General features: G+C 38.6%; 3 protein-coding genes across 26 annotated transcripts in view; all 3 read right to left on the bottom strand.

The window, feature by feature from the left end:
• Positions 1-264: 264 nt before the first annotated feature.
• On the bottom strand, positions 265-2,183 carry LOC311111510 (ras-related and estrogen-regulated growth inhibitor-like; the record flags this gene model as incomplete). The annotated part of the gene is made up of 4 exons (XM_084154245.1): positions 265-794; positions 1,571-1,644; positions 1,821-1,877; positions 2,063-2,183. 4 exons carry the CDS (start codon positions 2,181-2,183, stop codon positions 309-311), a joined length of 738 nt encoding a protein of 245 aa, XP_084010371.1. The 3' UTR covers positions 265-308.
• Positions 2,184-3,995: 1,812 nt separating this feature from the next.
• On the bottom strand, positions 3,996-6,751 carry LOC311111553 (large ribosomal subunit protein bL21m-like; the record flags this gene model as incomplete). 2 transcript variants are annotated; one of them, XM_084154306.1, is made up of 7 exons in its annotated part: positions 3,996-4,277; positions 5,004-5,107; positions 5,253-5,305; positions 5,621-5,784; positions 5,984-6,069; positions 6,256-6,316; positions 6,652-6,751. In XM_084154306.1, 7 exons carry the CDS (start codon positions 6,746-6,748, stop codon positions 4,213-4,215), a joined length of 630 nt encoding a protein of 209 aa, XP_084010432.1. In that variant the 3' UTR covers positions 3,996-4,212. The 2 variants fall into 2 exon arrangements, with proteins under 2 accessions (XP_084010432.1, XP_084010431.1); XM_084154305.1 differs by having other exon boundaries at positions 4,128-4,277; positions 5,984-6,072; positions 6,652-6,748.
• Positions 6,752-8,743: 1,992 nt separating this feature from the next.
• LOC311111832 (CUGBP Elav-like family member 1) overlaps positions 8,744-18,329 on the bottom strand; it is a 39,709-nt gene continuing 30,123 nt past the window's right edge. For 3 of the 23 annotated variants that reach the window (XM_084154716.1, XM_084154718.1, XM_084154702.1), the window contains 7 exons: positions 17,096-17,174; positions 16,076-16,246; positions 15,779-15,895; positions 15,466-15,666; positions 14,828-14,971; positions 14,531-14,704; positions 8,744-11,075 (listed from right to left, as the gene is read on the bottom strand). In XM_084154716.1, the coding sequence (XP_084010842.1) occupies positions 14,577-14,704; positions 14,828-14,971; positions 15,466-15,666; positions 15,779-15,895; positions 16,076-16,246; positions 17,096-17,174 (840 nt within the window). In that variant the 3' untranslated portion in view covers positions 8,744-11,075; positions 14,531-14,576. Of the gene's footprint in view, positions 11,076-14,530; positions 14,705-14,827; positions 14,972-15,465; positions 15,667-15,778; positions 15,896-16,075; positions 16,247-17,095; positions 17,175-18,329 lie in introns of those variants that run through there. The other 20 variants (XM_084154708.1, XM_084154707.1, XM_084154705.1 and 17 more) reach the window with 19 other exon arrangements.

Genomic DNA, 18,329 nt, shown 5'->3' on the forward strand with positions numbered 1-18,329 from the left:
TTTATTTCTAGATATTTAATTTGTTGTTCATGTCTCATCAAAATACAAAACAGAATTGTACTACTCTTATTACGCTTGATTTAAATCTTGTCCCCACAAATGTTTATAGAATTACATTCTACAGTAATTGCTAGATCCATTTTCAGATCTAATGTGTCCAAGTCTCTTATCCAGGTGTCCAAGTGCATCACTTTCCATTGAGCACTAACACAGCTATTCTAGAGGCACGCTGCCAAAACAACATGTTTCACATTTCCCCTGTGAATACCCAAATCACAGCCGCTGTTCAGAGCCCCAACCCATCCGGCTCAGTCAGGCAGGAAGTCCCTGAATGAGCTGAAGCTGAAGCTGCGGCCAGGGGTGCCAGGAGGATTGGAGTTGATCCTGGGGATCTTCTCCATCAGCTTGGAGACTGCTCTCCTGCGGTATGAGGCTGAGGAAGTGTCAAGTTGATGGATCACATCTCCATAAAGAACACTAAAGACGCCCGCTGTCTCTTCCCATCCGTCACGCACTGAAATCTCATGGAAGGGCAGTTTTAGGCCCCGTGACAGGCCCTCTCCATCCTCAGTGCTCACCATGCGGTCAAACTCAAGGTCCTTCTTGTTGGCCACAATAACTATGGGTGGAGGCTCAGGGCTGCACTTGCGGGCGCCTGAAGAGGAGTGGATGTGATTGACGAGGAAACAGAGTCGCATGACCTCGTCAAAGCTACACCTGTCTGTTACAGAGTACACAATGACAAATCCATCTCCCCACTTGATCTTCTCTTCGATTAGCAGGGCATCTTCCTCCTTACAAGAAATGTATATTTAGTTATAGAACTGCAACAACAACACAAAAATCATAGATCAATAAAAAAACTATATCTGAGTATACAATACATTAGGAACACCTTCCTAATATTAAGTTGCCCTCAGAACAGCCTCAATTCGTCGGGGCATGGACTCTACAAGGTGTTGAAAGCGTTCCACAGGGATGAAATCATTCCACAGTTGTGTCAGGTTGTTTGGATGTCCTTTGGGTGGTGGACCATTCTTGATACACATAGGAAACTGTTGAGCGTGAAAAACCCAGTAGCATTGAAGTTCTTGACACAAATAGGCGTGCCTGGCCCCTACCCCTGTACCCTGTTCAAAGGCACTTCAACATTTTGTCTTCCCATTCACCCTCTGAATGGCACACATACACAATCCATGTTTCAATTGTCTCAAGACATTAAAATCCTTCTTTAACCTGTCTCCTCCCCTTCACCTACACTGATTGAAGTGGATTTAACAAGTGACATCAATAAGGGATCATAGCTTTCACCTGGATTCACCTGGTCAGTCTATGTCATGGAAAGAGCAGGTGTTCTTAATGTTTTGTATACTCAGTGTATATGATTGAGTGGAACGCATTTGCATAAATAATATGGCCAATTGACTGGTAACACATAGGTCTTCAAACTGGAGAGAAACATGAGTGGTCAATTATGATTAATTAGATAGAATTGTAGGCTACGTCAAAACAATTTAGATTGATTCATAGGATGATTGCATAACTGTTAGGTTAAACCAAGCATGCTCACTTGTCCTGCTGTGTCCAGTATTTCAAAGTGCACCACATCACCACCAATAGACATTTCATGTCTGTATATGGTCTCTGCAGAAAGACATGACATTTGTTTGTCAAACTTGACAGAGTGATCCATATTTCTATTATATTCTATTCATTGTAATTATGTATTAGTCCTTAATGCACTAGGCTACACTGAGTCATCACGCATGGCATGACATACGGGATTAAAGTCGACGCAATCCCTCTCCCTCAATACCTACCGAGTGTTGGGTCATACTCGCCAATGAATCTTCTAGTGATGAATCGCACAGCCATTGCTGTAAAATACGAAATTAAATATGAGTTTGATTAAACTAGTTTTGATAGCCATTACACGTGTGAAACTGAAACAAGTCTGGAACTAGATCGCAAATCAGGATAATCTGATGATAACACATAACCTATGCTATAATAATTTCTACATAAAATTTTTGTTTCTATGCAAAAGTGTTTCTGCGCTTACCAGTTTTGCCAACAGCCGCTTGGCCCAGTATCACTATCCTGACCGTTCTCGAAGACAAGCTGCCTGTCCTTTTCAAAGTTCTTGATAGACCAAAATGGGTGGACATGGTTTCTTTATCCATTTGGATGTTGTTAATTAAATTAGTCATCAAATTCAACATTCAAAAACATTTCATATTCGATGCGTTCCCAGAGCTGTAAGAGATTGTACCAGCACCGAACTAGTGAATAGCAACGTGGACTCAGGGGTAGACGTAACATAGTAAACGTAAATACGGGACCTTCAAATTAGTTTGAAATGTTAAATTTGGTACAAGTATGTATTAATTTGTGGATGTCCATTATCCATTTCGTATGATATGTTACGTATTACAATTCGTATGGTTAGGTTAAGTGGTTAAGGTTAGCTTACATACTAAGTAGTTGCAAAGTTGCTAAAAATTAGTTAGTAGTTGCAAAGTAGCTAATTAGCTAAAATGCTAAAGTTGCTTGTGATGACATTCGAACACGCAACCTTTGGGTTACTAGACGTTTGCGTTATACGCACATTCATACACCCTGACCAATCACCCTCCAAAGAGAGTAACATTCTGTCTAATGTAACCTATCAAACGTAGCATATCATACTAATTTCATGGTGTTTTAATAGAACTGACCTCAGTCCTCTTTAAAGTGAACTCTGGGTAAAAAAGAGCAAAATAACTCAGTTCTCTTTATATTCACACTGCCCTTGCCTTTGAATGAGGACAACTCTTTTGCCAGTTCACTTCACATATTTTGTGGACAGAGTCCTCTTTGCATTCACATTTATATGTTTAGAAAGGAACCTAAATCTTTTTCCAACATGCACTCTGGGTTTTTACAAAGTCCAGGACAAGCCATTTAACCAGAATCTGTTATTGGACAGCTAGACATACCTACTTACATTTTGGAAGCTAATAGATTGCAATTAGTTCAAATATGAGACTTGATTTGATTGGTAACAGAATACATAGCGTAAGAATAACTGCCGAATAAATAATGCTGTCATTGAAAATTGTACACCCAAGGTAGGCTACTGCCCCTTTAAGAGCTAGAATAAAAATAAAAAAAATATGCCATTTAGCAGACGCTTTTATCCAAAGCGACTTACAGTCATGCGTGCATACATTTTTGTGTATGGGTGGTCCCGGGGATCGAACCCACTACCTTGGCGTTTAAAGCGCCGTGCTCTACCAGCTGAGCTACAGAGGACCACATGAATAAATTGCATACCCTATGTTGTGATTCTCACCAAATATGTTGTCTTCTCACACTATTGAAACCCCACAATAAATAAACAGCTTATGAAGCTCTCAGCCTATAGATCAATTTTTTTTATTATTATGAATACTTGTTTGCAATATTTTTGCAAACAAATAATCTAAAAATAAAAACTCTGATATTCGCTAATCAATATCCAAAAACAGGACACATTTTCTTCCATGAACCTGCACATCATCATCTTCTCTCTTTTGTGGCACCAATCTGAGGGTTTATGGCAGGGGAAACGGTGTTGCAGTAGTCTAGTGTGTGGTACGGGAATAATGACAAGCGAATTTAGGGAGCTTTGCATTCACATTGTCCTAAAAAAGGGAACCAGACCGCGGAATTAAAGCGAGATGGTCTGTTTGGTTCGGGGGCTCTTTTGAGGGGTCTGAGTTCTTTTGGAGTGTTCACATTGCACAAAAAATTAAGCGAACCACACTGAGTTCACAAAAATTGGCTGAAGGGGATAAAGTTTCCCAGATTTTCGCTTACTATTTTATGTCTAGTCTATGAGACCAGGCTGGAATACCTCAAGTTTCCCTTCTTTACTGTCTTCAAGCTAGGTTTCTCCACTCTGCAACATGATATCATAGGTGTCCTATGGCTATTTGTCATTTAGGTGAGAAACTGCGCCTGGATTTCACCAATTTCATAACAGATTCATAAACAATTGCTTTAATTGTACTTATATAGCACATCTGATTACATTTAAAAAAAGGTACATTTACAAAGATTCACTTGAAAGATACCAAATGTTGTCCATAAACAAATTTTCCCATTATATTTTCATACGGAGCACATGTTCCCAATTTCAGTGGCACATTCACTGGCCAAAACTTTATTTACAATTCAAAACACATAGCATCATGTCAATCTGGGAGCAACTTCAATTGTGTTGATCCGAAGCACTGTCTGTGGTTGCACAATAACTGAAAAAGGAAAAGACAATAGTTAGTCTTGCAGCAGCCACACTTACAGGGCATTATTCTGAAAAACACACTGTCAGGCTATTCATATTGTTATTACAGAATTTACTTCAGAGGATGAATATAATTTAGAATGTTTGAACATTTAATTAATGAAAAATGCTATTATAATGCAAGGACTCAAGTGTGCCTCTCTTTTTTGTTGCGATATCCTGGGGAATGTCCTCTCTCTGGAGAGATTTAATGTTCCTGTTTACTCCAAGAAAACAATATCAAAATATACATGACCAGTAACTGGCATGTGTGGACAGAGGAATCTAGGTCATTCATTGAATCTAAAAAGAGAATCTTAGAAATGATGATCCAGTGATCCCCCAACTATGTATCCCTTAATTAAAACGTGTGTAGTGTACCCATTCATACAGTGGTTTCCCACTTTCCTTTTCTTCTAGCTACCTTGGAATGTGTCACTTTCCCACACTAAAACTCTTGCAGATATTAGACATTTGTTCATGCTGACAATTCTCCCAGGGAAATTATAATTTGACATTTACATGAGAGTATTGTTGTTTAGATTAAAACATTTCAAATGCATGTCATAGTAATATTAAGGGAATAAAGGAATAGTGTTGTTGCTATCTTTGATTTGTACACTACACAGTTTCAGAGATTATTTTAACCTCATTGCTTAAATATCAAGAAAAACATTAAACAAGTTTTAAAACATACTTCTTTTCTTCTGGTATCTGTGTCTTTTCCAGAACCGCATGTGAACTTTTGGCCAGGATTCAGTCTTCTCAATGACAGTTGCCTCTACTCTGACCAAATCACGACTACATGTGAAAAGAGGAGGGGAAATGGCTGTTAGAATATACACCTCCAATTTTGTCATATTTCTACGCCTTAATGTATACATTCAAAACCCAAACATGCATAATATCCCCCCCAGTTGAGATGATATAGAACTAGAAAACTTACCCGAGTAGGGGCCTCCCAATCAGTGTGAACTCTTCTCCACCAACCAGCAGCACCTATTAGATGGAAGTATTTTGTCCATAAAAAAAAGTGTAGCCTATAACACTACACTTGATGCTAGGGTCTACCAACATTGCAGTTAACAGACTTATTTGTGTGCCAAAAATAGGGCAAGCGAAAATATGTTATATTTGAGAACTGTAATTTAGTAATATCCATAAAATACTTTACAGATGTTTGGGTTGACAATGACAACTATGGAGTTGGTAAGAGCATAAAAAGATCTGGGACCAGGCTATAAAGATATGGCAAGTGTGGAAAATGTGTCCTTTCCAAATAGTAATAACACTAAGAATATAAAGCACACAGACCTTCTCAAGAGTAATCCGGTCACCACACTCAGCATCAATGTGGTTTTCAATTAAGATCAGGTCTTCATTTGTCACTTTCCACTGTCGACTTGCAAAATGGACAACTGCAAAAAGTCTTCCATAGTCTTCCTTTGCAAGAAGAGTGTTCACATTTTCTACAACCACTGAAAGGCAATTGGAGAGTGATCGTTCAGACACAGTAAATTACAAAAACACTGAATCTAAAGATTGATTTAGCCCTAGGCTGATATTTTATGTCTATCTTTCACTCCAAAATAGGCCTGTATTAAAATGTTTTAGAGGACAATTATTTCTCGTAAATAGTCTGGTGTGTTTAATGTAGGTATTGCTTTATCAAAACACCTTTGTGCTGCCTCTCTTCTTCTTCAGGGGTGATTTGGGACACTTCTGGCCACAAGGGTCTGGATAAGGACGTCTGTGGTACATAACTGCTGGGGAACATGAGCCGAAATTGCGTTATTTTTATTCCATCATATTTTGTGTGGGTGAAAGCGTTCTCTTTAAATGACTTAAGATCAGACATCACACAGTAAGAATTGTAATCTAGAATCAATATGGAGTATGAAGTAATACGTAATAATTGAACATTATGAAGTTGAGTGGATATACTGTACCTTGATGGTAATTTGATGCTCTGAGAACTTCGGTGACGTGCTAGGGCAGGACACAGAAGTCCTGAATGACAGATTCTTCAGTTAGTTTTTTCCCTCAGGGAGATTGATCCTATTAATTCAGTCTGAAATACATGCTTGTTGTGTAACTATTCACTGGCTATAAATTATTTACACACCAAGATGATGCTCAATACATTAAATTGTGACCAATATTATACAGATGAGACGCATTAATGCAAGCTGCTGTTTTGCCTTTGGATTTCAACACAACAGACTCATCAAGCTTGTCAGATGTAACCTAACCGGCTAATGGTTAGCTAATGTGCAAACTTAGCTGTCTCTATTCCAGATATAATCAATTGAACGAACAGTTTAGATTTGTCGACAACAACCTACCCATTTGATTAAGAACAGGAATCTTAACATGATGTGCTTGTAATCTCCAACACGTTCTCAGCATCTCCAGATATCCATTCCTCAAAGTCAGCGCCATCTTGCCTGTGAATGTTAGGTGTTACAGTCATTACATTCCCCGTATTGCTGTCAAGTAAAATACGTTCCATTTAAAGATTGTTGCAATTAGGAAATTAAAGATACACTATACAGATATCGCTCCGCCATTTCCTGGTTGCTAAAATTCAAATAGTTCGCCTAATTTCATGTTATGTGACAAAACAAGCAAGTATAGTGTAGAGATTTATTGTACCATCTAAACCGCTGTGAAATATATTTTCCATAACCAAAAATATTGTATTTTCAGCTGTTTGAAGCTGGTGTACAAAACTGAAACTAAAAGACAAAAAACACAATTTAGGAACAGGAAGCATATAAATAGCGCACATAGACCGTATCTACAGCTTTCAATTAGATATATAATGCACATTTCTATGTGAATTTGGTCAGTCGCCCAAAAAATTACATATTGCAGCTTTAAGACCCAACATTTCACAAGTTTTTTTTGTAAAACAAGTATTTTATACATCAATGCAATGTAAGGCAGAAATAGGTGTGAATGAATGAGAAATATGCTGCCACATACCTAAAGAATAACATATATAATTAATAATCTTAGATTGTCAAAGACGCCAGCCACTCAAGTCATACAGTCCTCTCTGCTACCGCACAAGTCTGGAACCAACAGGACCCTGAACAGCTTCTACCACCAAGCTATAAGAATGTTAAATAGTTAACCAATAGCTACATGGAATATCTGCATTGACCCTTTTTGCACTAATCTCTTTTAACATTACAAACTGCTTTTACGGTCTTATCTATCCTGTTGCCTAGTCACTTTATCCCTACCTATATGTACATATCTACCTCAATTACCTCGTACCCTTGCACATTGACTCGTTACTGGTACATTTAGCAGACGCTTTTATCAAAAGCAGTCATGCGTTTATACATTTTTGTGTATGGGTGGTCCCGGGGATCGAACCCACTACCCTGGCGTTACAAGTGCCGTGCTCTACCCGCTGAGCTACAGAGGACCACATATAGCTAAGTTATTTATTTTTTCCTATTTTGTCTACAATTTCGATTTTTCTTTCAGTGTTGGGAAGGTCCTGTAAACATTTCACTGTTAGTCTACCCCGGTTGTTTACGAAGCATGTGACAAACATTTGATTTGATAAGGCATACTTTTTATTCGAAAATAAATACATAGAAAACTATATTTTTGTAGATTCCCATGCAGACTTTTCCAAGCCTCTCAACACTTTTGCAAAAGCAAACAGAATAGTGTCTGTAGACACCTCTGTGGCAAAGCAACCGCTCAATTTTTTTAGGGAGGTATACCAGTAGGTCAAATAATGAGAATGTCACAGTGGGGTGCCAAAACACAGTTGGCTGTGAATTGTGCATTTACAGTTTAATATTACTGCATTGAATTACCATTTCCTTGTCAAGATTGTGTGATATCTTTTTTAGATGCATTGGCAGAGATATTTATAATAACTAACAGAAGCAGACTCCAGTGCTGCAACCTTTGAAATGCCTGTCCTTAGTCTTCTTTTTGCTCGCTCTAACCTGTCCCTTAACTTTTTGTAGGTTGGGCGAGAAAGACAAACACGTCTGGTCATTTTCAGCACCAGAGCCCATGCTTCCCAAATGGTCTAGCCTTGCGTGTTAGGCCTCTCTCTAGGTTGTCTAACGGTAATCATCATGGAGGCCATAATCATTCAATGCAGGGCCTAAGTAGAAAAGGCTTCCTGCTTTTACAAATTGCAGTAAATCAAGATACCAGTAGGTGTCCTCATGTAAAGAATTTAGCTAAACTTGCAGTTGAGGCATGACAGGCTCTCAACAGGGATCTGTCAAATGTGATGCAGCGGTGTTCCCCTACCATGAAATGTACTTTGACGCAACCAAAAATATGTTCTGGAAATGTACGTTTCGTTGACATACATACTTACATATTTTAACACATTATGCCTTCATATTTCCTTCAGAGTAAAGGGCAAATAGTCAGAAACAGACAATTGTAATATGAATCTTTAAACATTTTAATTGTACATAAACAAACCAACCAACCAAATAGGGATCACAATTTTGGCTCACAAAACAACTGCTTATTGAGTGTGCACTTAGCTTCACGCCTGTGGAGACAGTGTTATCCTTAATCAAAAACATTTAAGACAATATCGAACTGAAATTATTTAAAAAAGCAACTGTTTAGGCCATCTAATAAATTCAGCAATGTCTATGCCTCACAGCAAAATCACAACATTTAAAAACAAAACAAAAATGTATAGAAAGAAAAGCTTTTAATTGAATTCAACTAAAGGCGACTTCACAGAATTGCATTTTTTTTCCAATTAATATTACAGCTGTACAGACTAAGGTTTGGTCATGTGGCAACTAAGCTCTACATGGTTTAACATTTTTGAATTTCAATGTTACATTGTGAAATATAACAACTTTGTTCTAGTAGAAAAGGCAAAAACTGTACAAACCAAATGTTAAATACAAATCAGTCACTTTGTACCAATAATAATGCTAAAAATATCCAACAGGTTTCTTTTTTAGGATCACATTTAAACTCAGACCTAGCAGCTGACACACCTGGAAATACAAATCTGTCACATAATAATATTAAAATTAAATGAGCCCAGTCAATCCAAATACAATTTGTCTGTATTTTTTCTGCAGGTCAATTCATTTAAGGAGATTCCATCCAACACATTTTTGTTGAACAATGGTAGATCAATAACCCAGAGAAGTGGTTTTTAATGGTGAAAATAATTAAAGGGTAGTTCTGAGTACAGAACATGTGACAGTTCTATGATGTGGGAAGCAGTTCCATTTCAAAAACCAACCTTGATTCGAGAAGAGGCCCTGACATTAAACAACAGGGATGGAGCCATTTTTTAACTACTGCAAAGACAATGGTTTGTATACATGTGGACCACTGAAATGATGACAGTAGAAGGGATTCATATTGCCCAAGTAAAGCAAATTGATGAGGTTAATGCACAACGACACACACTTAACATGCCAAAAGTTATCAGACAAAATCAGAAGGTCAGATAAAGCATCACTTCACATGCTACAGACTGCAATACAACTATATTAAAGACAAGGTATGCTAATAAAACCTGCAAAATGTATCAGGACCTGCATGAAAAGATAGTGTTTAGCCTTTATTATGAGACACACAAATAATTCCTGAAAACACTCCCAACCCAACAGAATTAATCCCAAAGTGTCTACAAATAAGCCTTTAAGGGCACATGCTTTATAACCTGGTTTTAACGCGTGAGATCTTTGATTTTGTACTACAGAAAAATCCAAATAATTCCAACACCTAAATCCCAATATAAAATAGGGGACTCTAAAATCAGTCTAAACACACACACACACGAAAACCTACGAGGTACAACCCACCACATCAACGTTGAAAAAGAAACCAACCCCTACTTTTGTTGCCCAGATCTTAACTTCAGAGGGTAACGTGTAAGAGATAAATGTGACCAACAGCATCATTTGGCACTAGTTTATTCATATAAAAACTCAAATCACATTTTGCTGAGGATTTCAGTGCAGTTACAAAAAACGTGCATACTAAATATATATTTAACTGCGAAAAGAAACTCAATTCTGCTCATTTTGTATATTTTATTATTCAGACTAAGGATGATTTCCACACAAAAGGAAATGAAAACATTATGTGCCTGTGATGACTTCACACACTGAAAGACAAAAACGGTGATTCAAGTGTATATCGTTGTCACTCAATAGAAACTCCCAAAAAATTACCATCATGCCAACTAACCTAGCACAAAATTACAAAGTCATCCCCAGTTTAGCAAAATGTGACCAAAGACATCCTAAAAAAAGTTTAGAACTTACAAGAGAATAAACACCCACACGCAAAAGTAGTTTCTATAAATTGATTGGTTGCTTTCAGACACAAAACAAAACGTAGTGTGGGGGCGCTAGGAAGACCGCTCAAAACATAATGGAAAAATAAATGAATTTACTATCAAGGTAAAATTAAACTAAACAAAATAAACAGATTTGGAAAAAGCTAGTGGTTATGTCAGTAAGTTCTAGAAAAATAGATTCTATTTTTTTGCTTGTAACAATAGTAGCTTTATACATTTATTTTATTGGCAGTCTTTCTAGCGCACCCTATTGGCAGCACAAAGGACAAAAGAGAAACACAGAACAAACATTTTCCAATTAACGACAAAAGCTAACAAAAAGGTCAAAAGGTGAACATTTCAAGCGTCAGAGAAGTGCAGAGGACACTGGACGATGAACTTTTGACGTCACATCAACATGCTAGGCAAACGATGAACAAACGGGCACGAAGATATCTAGAATAAAACAAAACAGGGAGACAAACCTAGGTTAAAGCAACAACGGAAAAAGGAGAGGGAAGAAAAAGAAAATCATGAATGATTATCTTTGCATGGGGAAGGGAGTCACTACCAGATACCCAATCTAAACACAGAACATTTAATTTAGACAGAAGAGGCGAAAGGGTGAGAGGACAGAGGGGGAACACAAGCAACATGCGAACGGAGAATTGAGGTGAAAACTTACAGGACACAACAACACCGAGACACCACACTGACTGCCTACTACTGTACAATCAACATTTGTGACTTAGTATTACGTTTAAGGATATTTAATACAGTAGTCAAAAATAAAAAATAAAATAAATAAATGATCGGTAGTATTCCAATTTCAGAAAATAATCCTCCCAAGGGGTTTAGCTCCGTCTGTCCCAATGTGCTTTTATAATTTCCTTACTGATTGTAAAAAATAGCACTTTTTTTATATTCATTGCTTGCAATGATAGTCACCTGGGTTATGAGCCAGCAATATTAGATTAATTGTGCTTTATCACTTTGCTAGAATGATCTATGAGAGCTGATTGTCAACAAATCTGTCAACATTTCTCTTTTGGTTTTGTGCTTTATCTGTTCATAATTCCAACATATGCAATACAATGCAGCTAACTTATATCCACAGCAAAGGAGCTTTTCTCGAGGGCACACTACAAAACTGAGTGAAGTACAGTATCTGTACTTTAAGTGGCAAGGAGGTAACTTTCTTTTTAAATAAGGAGGCAGTTTGTCAATACAATACAGAAAGGGTAAGTAAAGACAGCGCAAACAAACTTCAGACATTTGATATAACAAATGAGTAAAAAAGTTGAAGCTATAAAACTTTAAGACTACATTAGTCTGTTTCACTTTGTAAACAAAACAGCTTTTCTGTGAGTGTTTGGCATCTTCTCATGTTCTCTACCATAATCTGCTACTATTCTTAAGGATTCCACTTCTGTACGCTTACTCTGAACGATGCCTTTCATACAAAAAAAATGTACGAGATGTACAGCAAAGTATACAGTGATGGTTTAGTTAATGTACAATAACAACTAACAACTATGTGCCCCCATCAGTTGAGATTCAGTCTTTGGACTTATTTTAATGGCAGCAAATATCCTGGACTTAACCCTGCACTAACCCTGCTTAAGCCTATTTTCTCAGTTGGTATTGTTATGCACATGGAAATGATAGTTAAATAGGCACACATCTAGGTTGAACTCAAATAAATATTGATTTTCCCTGTAATATGTTCCATTCTTAAAATGGAAGGGGACTACAGTTTCGAAATCTTTAGCAGCACTGGCAAATCCTACTCACTGACAGTTCCATACAAAATTGTCACTTCTGGCACATTAACAATAAACACTTGAATAGGGCTACACAGGTCAGTAGTTAAAACCTCACATATTTAAATGTAGTAACCAACGTCACATTAGGATTCTACAAAATACTGTTGAAGATTCTTGAAACAATCATTTTAATTCAGAGAAATAACGTAGGCAATAAATAGTTCCCGACACTCGGGAGAAGTATAAAACCTCTATAAAAATAGAAAAGGCATAATAGTTTTGTAATATACATCATCTGGACAATTGTTTCTTTCCATTGCTATTGAAACACTTCATAAGTTAATGGAAGTCTAAGAAACTGATTACTGTGTTTGTTGTAGTGATTCACATTTATTTAACGTCGCCAATCATGAAATGCTAGCGTTTTTAGTCAATAATAAATACAAACACTGGAATAAAAATCTGCAGGGAAGCCAGTATTTTGAGGGAGTAGTCTCATCTAACCAGCTCTGAGAGATAGAGCAGACTACTTGAACTGCGGATGATGAATAATTACAAAACATTTAGGTTAACACAGAGGATAAAACATAATAATAAAATAAATTATAATATCTACTTAGAGCATTATTTTTGCATCAGTAATTAGTAGATGATTGGATAATTTAGGATGAATCTGACAAATGTTAACTTCGAAAGGCCCCAATGTTGTACTTTTTGAACATCTTTTCCAGGACACTCACTATTGCTGCAAGCCTAAAATGCTGATATTCCAATTAGTGTTAGAAGTAGGACTGATGTTCTACTTGAACTGACAGCTAAAAACAGAAAGGAAATCGATCTAATGTTAATTTTCTAAATGGGGCGGAATGCTCGTTTGAAGTTAAAGATCATGGCAGAGTAGAGACTATATAAGTTATTGCCACTATTAAAGTTACTGTTCCTCACTTAAAAAGACCTGTGAAGGGAAGCAGTAGACAGAAGGCCAAATGTACACATCTGTCAGGTGGGGAATAAAATTACTCAAGCCAGATGACACCTTAGCAGCTGTGTTCATTAAAACTTAAAGTAGGACCCAATTACTCCTCCCTTCACACACATTCAGCACAGTATCTGTTAATGATGCAGGACCCCATATTCTCTATCAGATATTCAATTGAAAAAAGGGTGAAGTATTTCAGATAAACTACACTACATGCCTGAAGCAAGGGTGTGGCGTTGTGACATTGTCCTGAGACAAATCAAGAGGTTTGCAAGTTAAATATCCCACAAAACCATTCAAGGCAATACTGCTGACGTCTTACGAATCAATTCATTCAGAGTTGTAAAAAATTATATTTTGCTCCAAAATATAACGTTGAGAACAGAAATTCAAGCTTCTTGTTGGTTGTTGAATAAATAAATAAATAAACAAACAAACAAAAATATAAATAATAAGTAAAAGCCTACTGTATGCAATGTATTCCTGGTACAGCATCACAAATAGACTTTTCAGGCAACTTATATATTTTTTTAAATGGCTCATCTGCTGGAGTGAAGTCAGATCTTGCGTACATGTAGATAATTGAAGTTGGCAAACAGCTATTGTTTTCTTTCCATTATCCGGTGCATGGTCTGTCCATCCTCATTTCAAAAAGGCAGTTTTCTGAAGGCTCTGCATGACGCTCAGTGTCCTAATGTACTGAATCAGTTTAAGAATGCAACCATGCGGATGGTTTGGTTATGAGGGGATTAATTTGGAGTGTGGTCAGGGGGCATGGGGCAGGATTAGGTGGTGATGGGAGCATGGGTAAAAATCAAGGGGATATTTTGGCAACTGGCTGTCATTGTGCAACATCATTATGACTTAAAACTTTTACACAGCAAACTCATGACACCTTAACTTAAATTTTTAAATACAATTGTTTAAAAAAGAAAAATTCAAAACCAAACCAGAATGTAAGTATCCAGTTTCAGTTGACTAAATCATATACTTAACATCATTATGCATGTTGTTTTTGTTTTCTGCTTGCGTTTGTTAATACAGAGAATAAAAAGGAGTGACCCCAGCAAAGCGGTAATCTTGTAATGCACAAAGGGAGAGGGAAGAATGAGGAGAGGGTAAGGGTTTGCAGCAGGGTTTTACTTTCTTATTCACACTCCACTTACCAGAAAAAAACATTTCCTAACCAAGTCCAATTGAGAGATAAAGCACTCAGTATGGCTTGCTGTCATTTTTGGATCGCTTCAGCTGCACCTTTAGTCGCTTCATACCAATTTGGAAACCGTTCATCGACTGAATGGCGGCCTGTGATGAGACTGGATTGTCGTAACTCACAAAGCCTGTAAGAGAATCCAGATAAAAGTCATATGCAAGATACAAATCAATCCTTGCCTTCATAATAAGAAGACACTATATACACAGCCTTACTAGTGATGTGCTGTTTACCCCATCCTCCAGCTTACCAAAACACTTGCTGAGGTTGGTCTGCTTGTCAATGAACACCTTAGCGGAAATAACGTTGCCAAAGGGCATGAACATCTGGAGCAGGTCCTGGTCTCCAAACTCCTGGGGGAGGTGGTAGATGAACAAGTTGGCTCCCTCAGGGCCTTAAGGGAGCAGGAAATCATTTATTAAAATGTCTGACACAACAAGATGGCAATGGATACAACTAAGACAGAGGCAACAATTTTGTTTTTGACAGATTAATAGAATTTCAAAATGTTATCCGAGGAGCCTTCTGATATGGATTTCAGCTCATTTTAAAATGACATTTTCAACAACTAGTACTGTGAAAACATTTCAGAGTGTTGCAATTCAATCTTACCTGTGCTCCGACTGTCGCTTGCTGTTGCAGCATATTTAAAACAAGACAGAACCCTCAGTAGGTGACAATACATATTTTCACCAATATCCCACACTAAGGTCACATCAAATTATTTAACCTATCCCTAAGCTCTTAATATCCCCTGCACTAGTACTACATTCAAACATCAATCACAGCGTAGCATGTGATCCCTGTAGAACAGACATTTGAGTTAACACAAATCTCCTCATCCCAAAGTCCAACCCTTCTATGCCCCATCTCCATCCCCCTACTTGCCTTCCTTCTGGCTTCCTGCAGCACTGACACTCTGTTGGGAGAGCAGGCTCTGGTTGTAGAGGCTGGGGAGGGCAGCAGCAGCGTACTGCTGGATCCCAGAGTAGGCCTGGGTAAGGGCCTCCATGGTGCTACCAGTTCCGTTCGACAGGCCCCCGCTGCCTAGACCGCCGTTCAGGGCTGCCATCCCTAGACACAGGAGCTCTGTTACAAGATTAGGACTAGAATACCTTGTATATGTATCATGCACTCTTCACATTTGAGGTAATATATTTGTGGTAAATTAATTCATACAAATATGTTTGAGTACGCTAACCTGCAAGTGAGCCCATGTTGAGGCCAGCTCCAGCCCCTGCGGCCAACGACTGCAGCGCCCCTAAGGAGGCCATGGGGTTCCCTGAGTTGTTGTTACAGGATGTGGGTGACGATCCTGCTGTGGAGATGAGTCAACCCCAAAACAATGAATCACTTAGAGGAAAATGCAACCATTTGCCTCCGCTAGTAGGACTTCAAAGTCTTAATTCACAGAGCAGGGAACAGATTGAATGCAGAGACTAGGGATGGGAAGGCAACATGAGGAAAGGTTATAAAGGAGATAAAAAGTGGGACCAACCCTTGTAGGCGTCCCATGATGAGTGTGCCTGATGTCCAGTACCCGTACCTGAGCTGGTGAGCACGCTGAGGGGACTGCTAGAGGTGGTGAGAGCGCTGCTGCCCGTGGGCGTGGCCTGTGTGGCGCTGGCCGCCGCTGCCAGAGCAGCCAGGTTCTGCATGGCATTCAGCCCTGAGACACACGCATAATCTGCACTTAATACGGGCAATGGAACCTAGATCTCACTTAGGTCTATATATAGGCTACACTGAGTCCAAACTAGGATCATGCAATCACTGTTTTTGGTTGACAGCATGTGAAGCTTAAAGCAGAGAGTTGCAGGTACCTTTCCAACACAATCCGAAATGGGTGAGATGGGAGGCAAAAGTACAAACTTCTATAGCAGCTTAGTCAATCAACACAACTAGAGCACTGGCCAACACACACATAAAGCAGATACAACAATGCAGTGATCTGTGGGGTAAGTCAAGAAGAGGGATAATGAGCTAACTTTGGTAAACATTTTGAATCAACTCGATGAAGTTTCAATATGAAGTTAAAGCAGGCTTTTTAAATCTTGAATAATTGTAGCTTGCCCCATGACATATCCTGTGGTTAACATATTGGAATGAAAATCAGGTATTAAAACATTAATTGCTCAGTTTTTGACATGATGAATTCGATCAGTAGCCACTCGCTGCAGCAGACACACTGCTCGAAACCAGATAAAAACCACCAGTTTGTGTGTTAGCGTTTACGTCTGGAGTTTCCTGGTGGCAGCGCGTTACTGCTCAAAATTCGATTAATATATGAGGAGCAGGATTTGAACATGGTCCCTCACCACTGCTAGACACAAACACACCACACTGAACAGATGACTTGGAGTTCAGGCATGCAGAGAATAATGCACGCAGCAGTATCAATAATGCACATCTTCACCAGGCACATTACAGATGGCAGTTGGATGGGGAGGAAAACACATTTAGCGTGCAGGTATAAGAATGGAAAGGGGGAAGGGGTGGGACATTTCTTTGTTTTTACCTGACATACCAGACATGGGGTGAAGGTTGTTGAGGGCATTCCCAGAGGAGGCAGACTGCTGGAGAAGCTGTAAATAAAGCTAGACATTACACCAAAACAGAGAACACAAAGGGTCAGGACTGCATCCAGGACTGTGCTTTCAGGAAATAAATAGCAGAGAGAAAAAAGGTAAAGTGGGTGAGGAGGACAGATGAAGGGAAAATGGACAGGAAAGAGTGGAGGTGTAAATGTTAGTGATGAAGAGAGGGGAAGAATCACAGAGAAAAGAGAAGGTGAAAAAACGAATCCAGATAAAACATGATGCTGAGAAACACTGAGTGGGATGAAATGGGAGTTAAGAGGATTTAAATGGAAGGCAAGACAGTGAAGAAAGGGAAGAGGTTGGAAGATTTTCACAGCACACCCATGGAGCAGCACTAACAGCATTGTAGAAAGCTCTGCCGTCTATATTGGACTGGCCACAAAATTGGAGGGTCAGGAGATCCACTCCCCATTCAGAATTAGAGAAGCCAATTGAAAATATATCAGGTCTTTAGATGAGTTGAGAGTAGATGGCCATCCAACATAGATAATTGGCAACGATGCAAATATAAATGTCTAACATCTGTCTAGAAACACAGCAAACCAAACACAAGCAAGGAGGGAGGGAGCTGGCTGGATGCAGAAAATGGGTCTTCATCTAACCTGTCAAAGCATTAATGAAATGGCCCAAAGACAGAAGAATCAGATAATGGGTCTACTCCCTAACGTCAGGGAGAATACTTTCGAGGAAAAACTAACCATGTTCAATCAATGGAAACCATATGTCAAATCAAGTCTTATAACAAATTGACAACCTCCAGTTGGCAATGCTCTAGGGCAGGGGTGTCAAACATATGGCCCGCGAGGTGGTCCAATCCGGCCCGCAGGTGGTTTTTAAAAATAAATACAAAACTGAAACAAATCACGTTATTTGTCACATGCTTCGTAAACAACAGGTGTAGACTAAAAGTGAAATGCTTACTTACGGGCCCTTCCCAACAATAAAAATAGACAAATAAAGACAAATAACACGAGGAATAAATACACAATGAGTAACTATAACTTGGCTTTATACATGGTGTACCAGTACCAAGTCGATGTGCAGGGGTACGAGGTAATTGAGGTAGATATGTACATATAGGTAGGGATAAAGTGACTAGGCAACAGGATATATAATAAACAGTAGCAGCAGCATATGAGATCAAAAGAGTTA

Source organism: Coregonus lavaretus (assembly GCF_964263955.1).
Source record: "Coregonus lavaretus genome assembly, chromosome: 37".
NCBI classification, from domain to species: Eukaryota; Metazoa; Chordata; class Actinopteri; order Salmoniformes; family Salmonidae; genus Coregonus; species Coregonus lavaretus.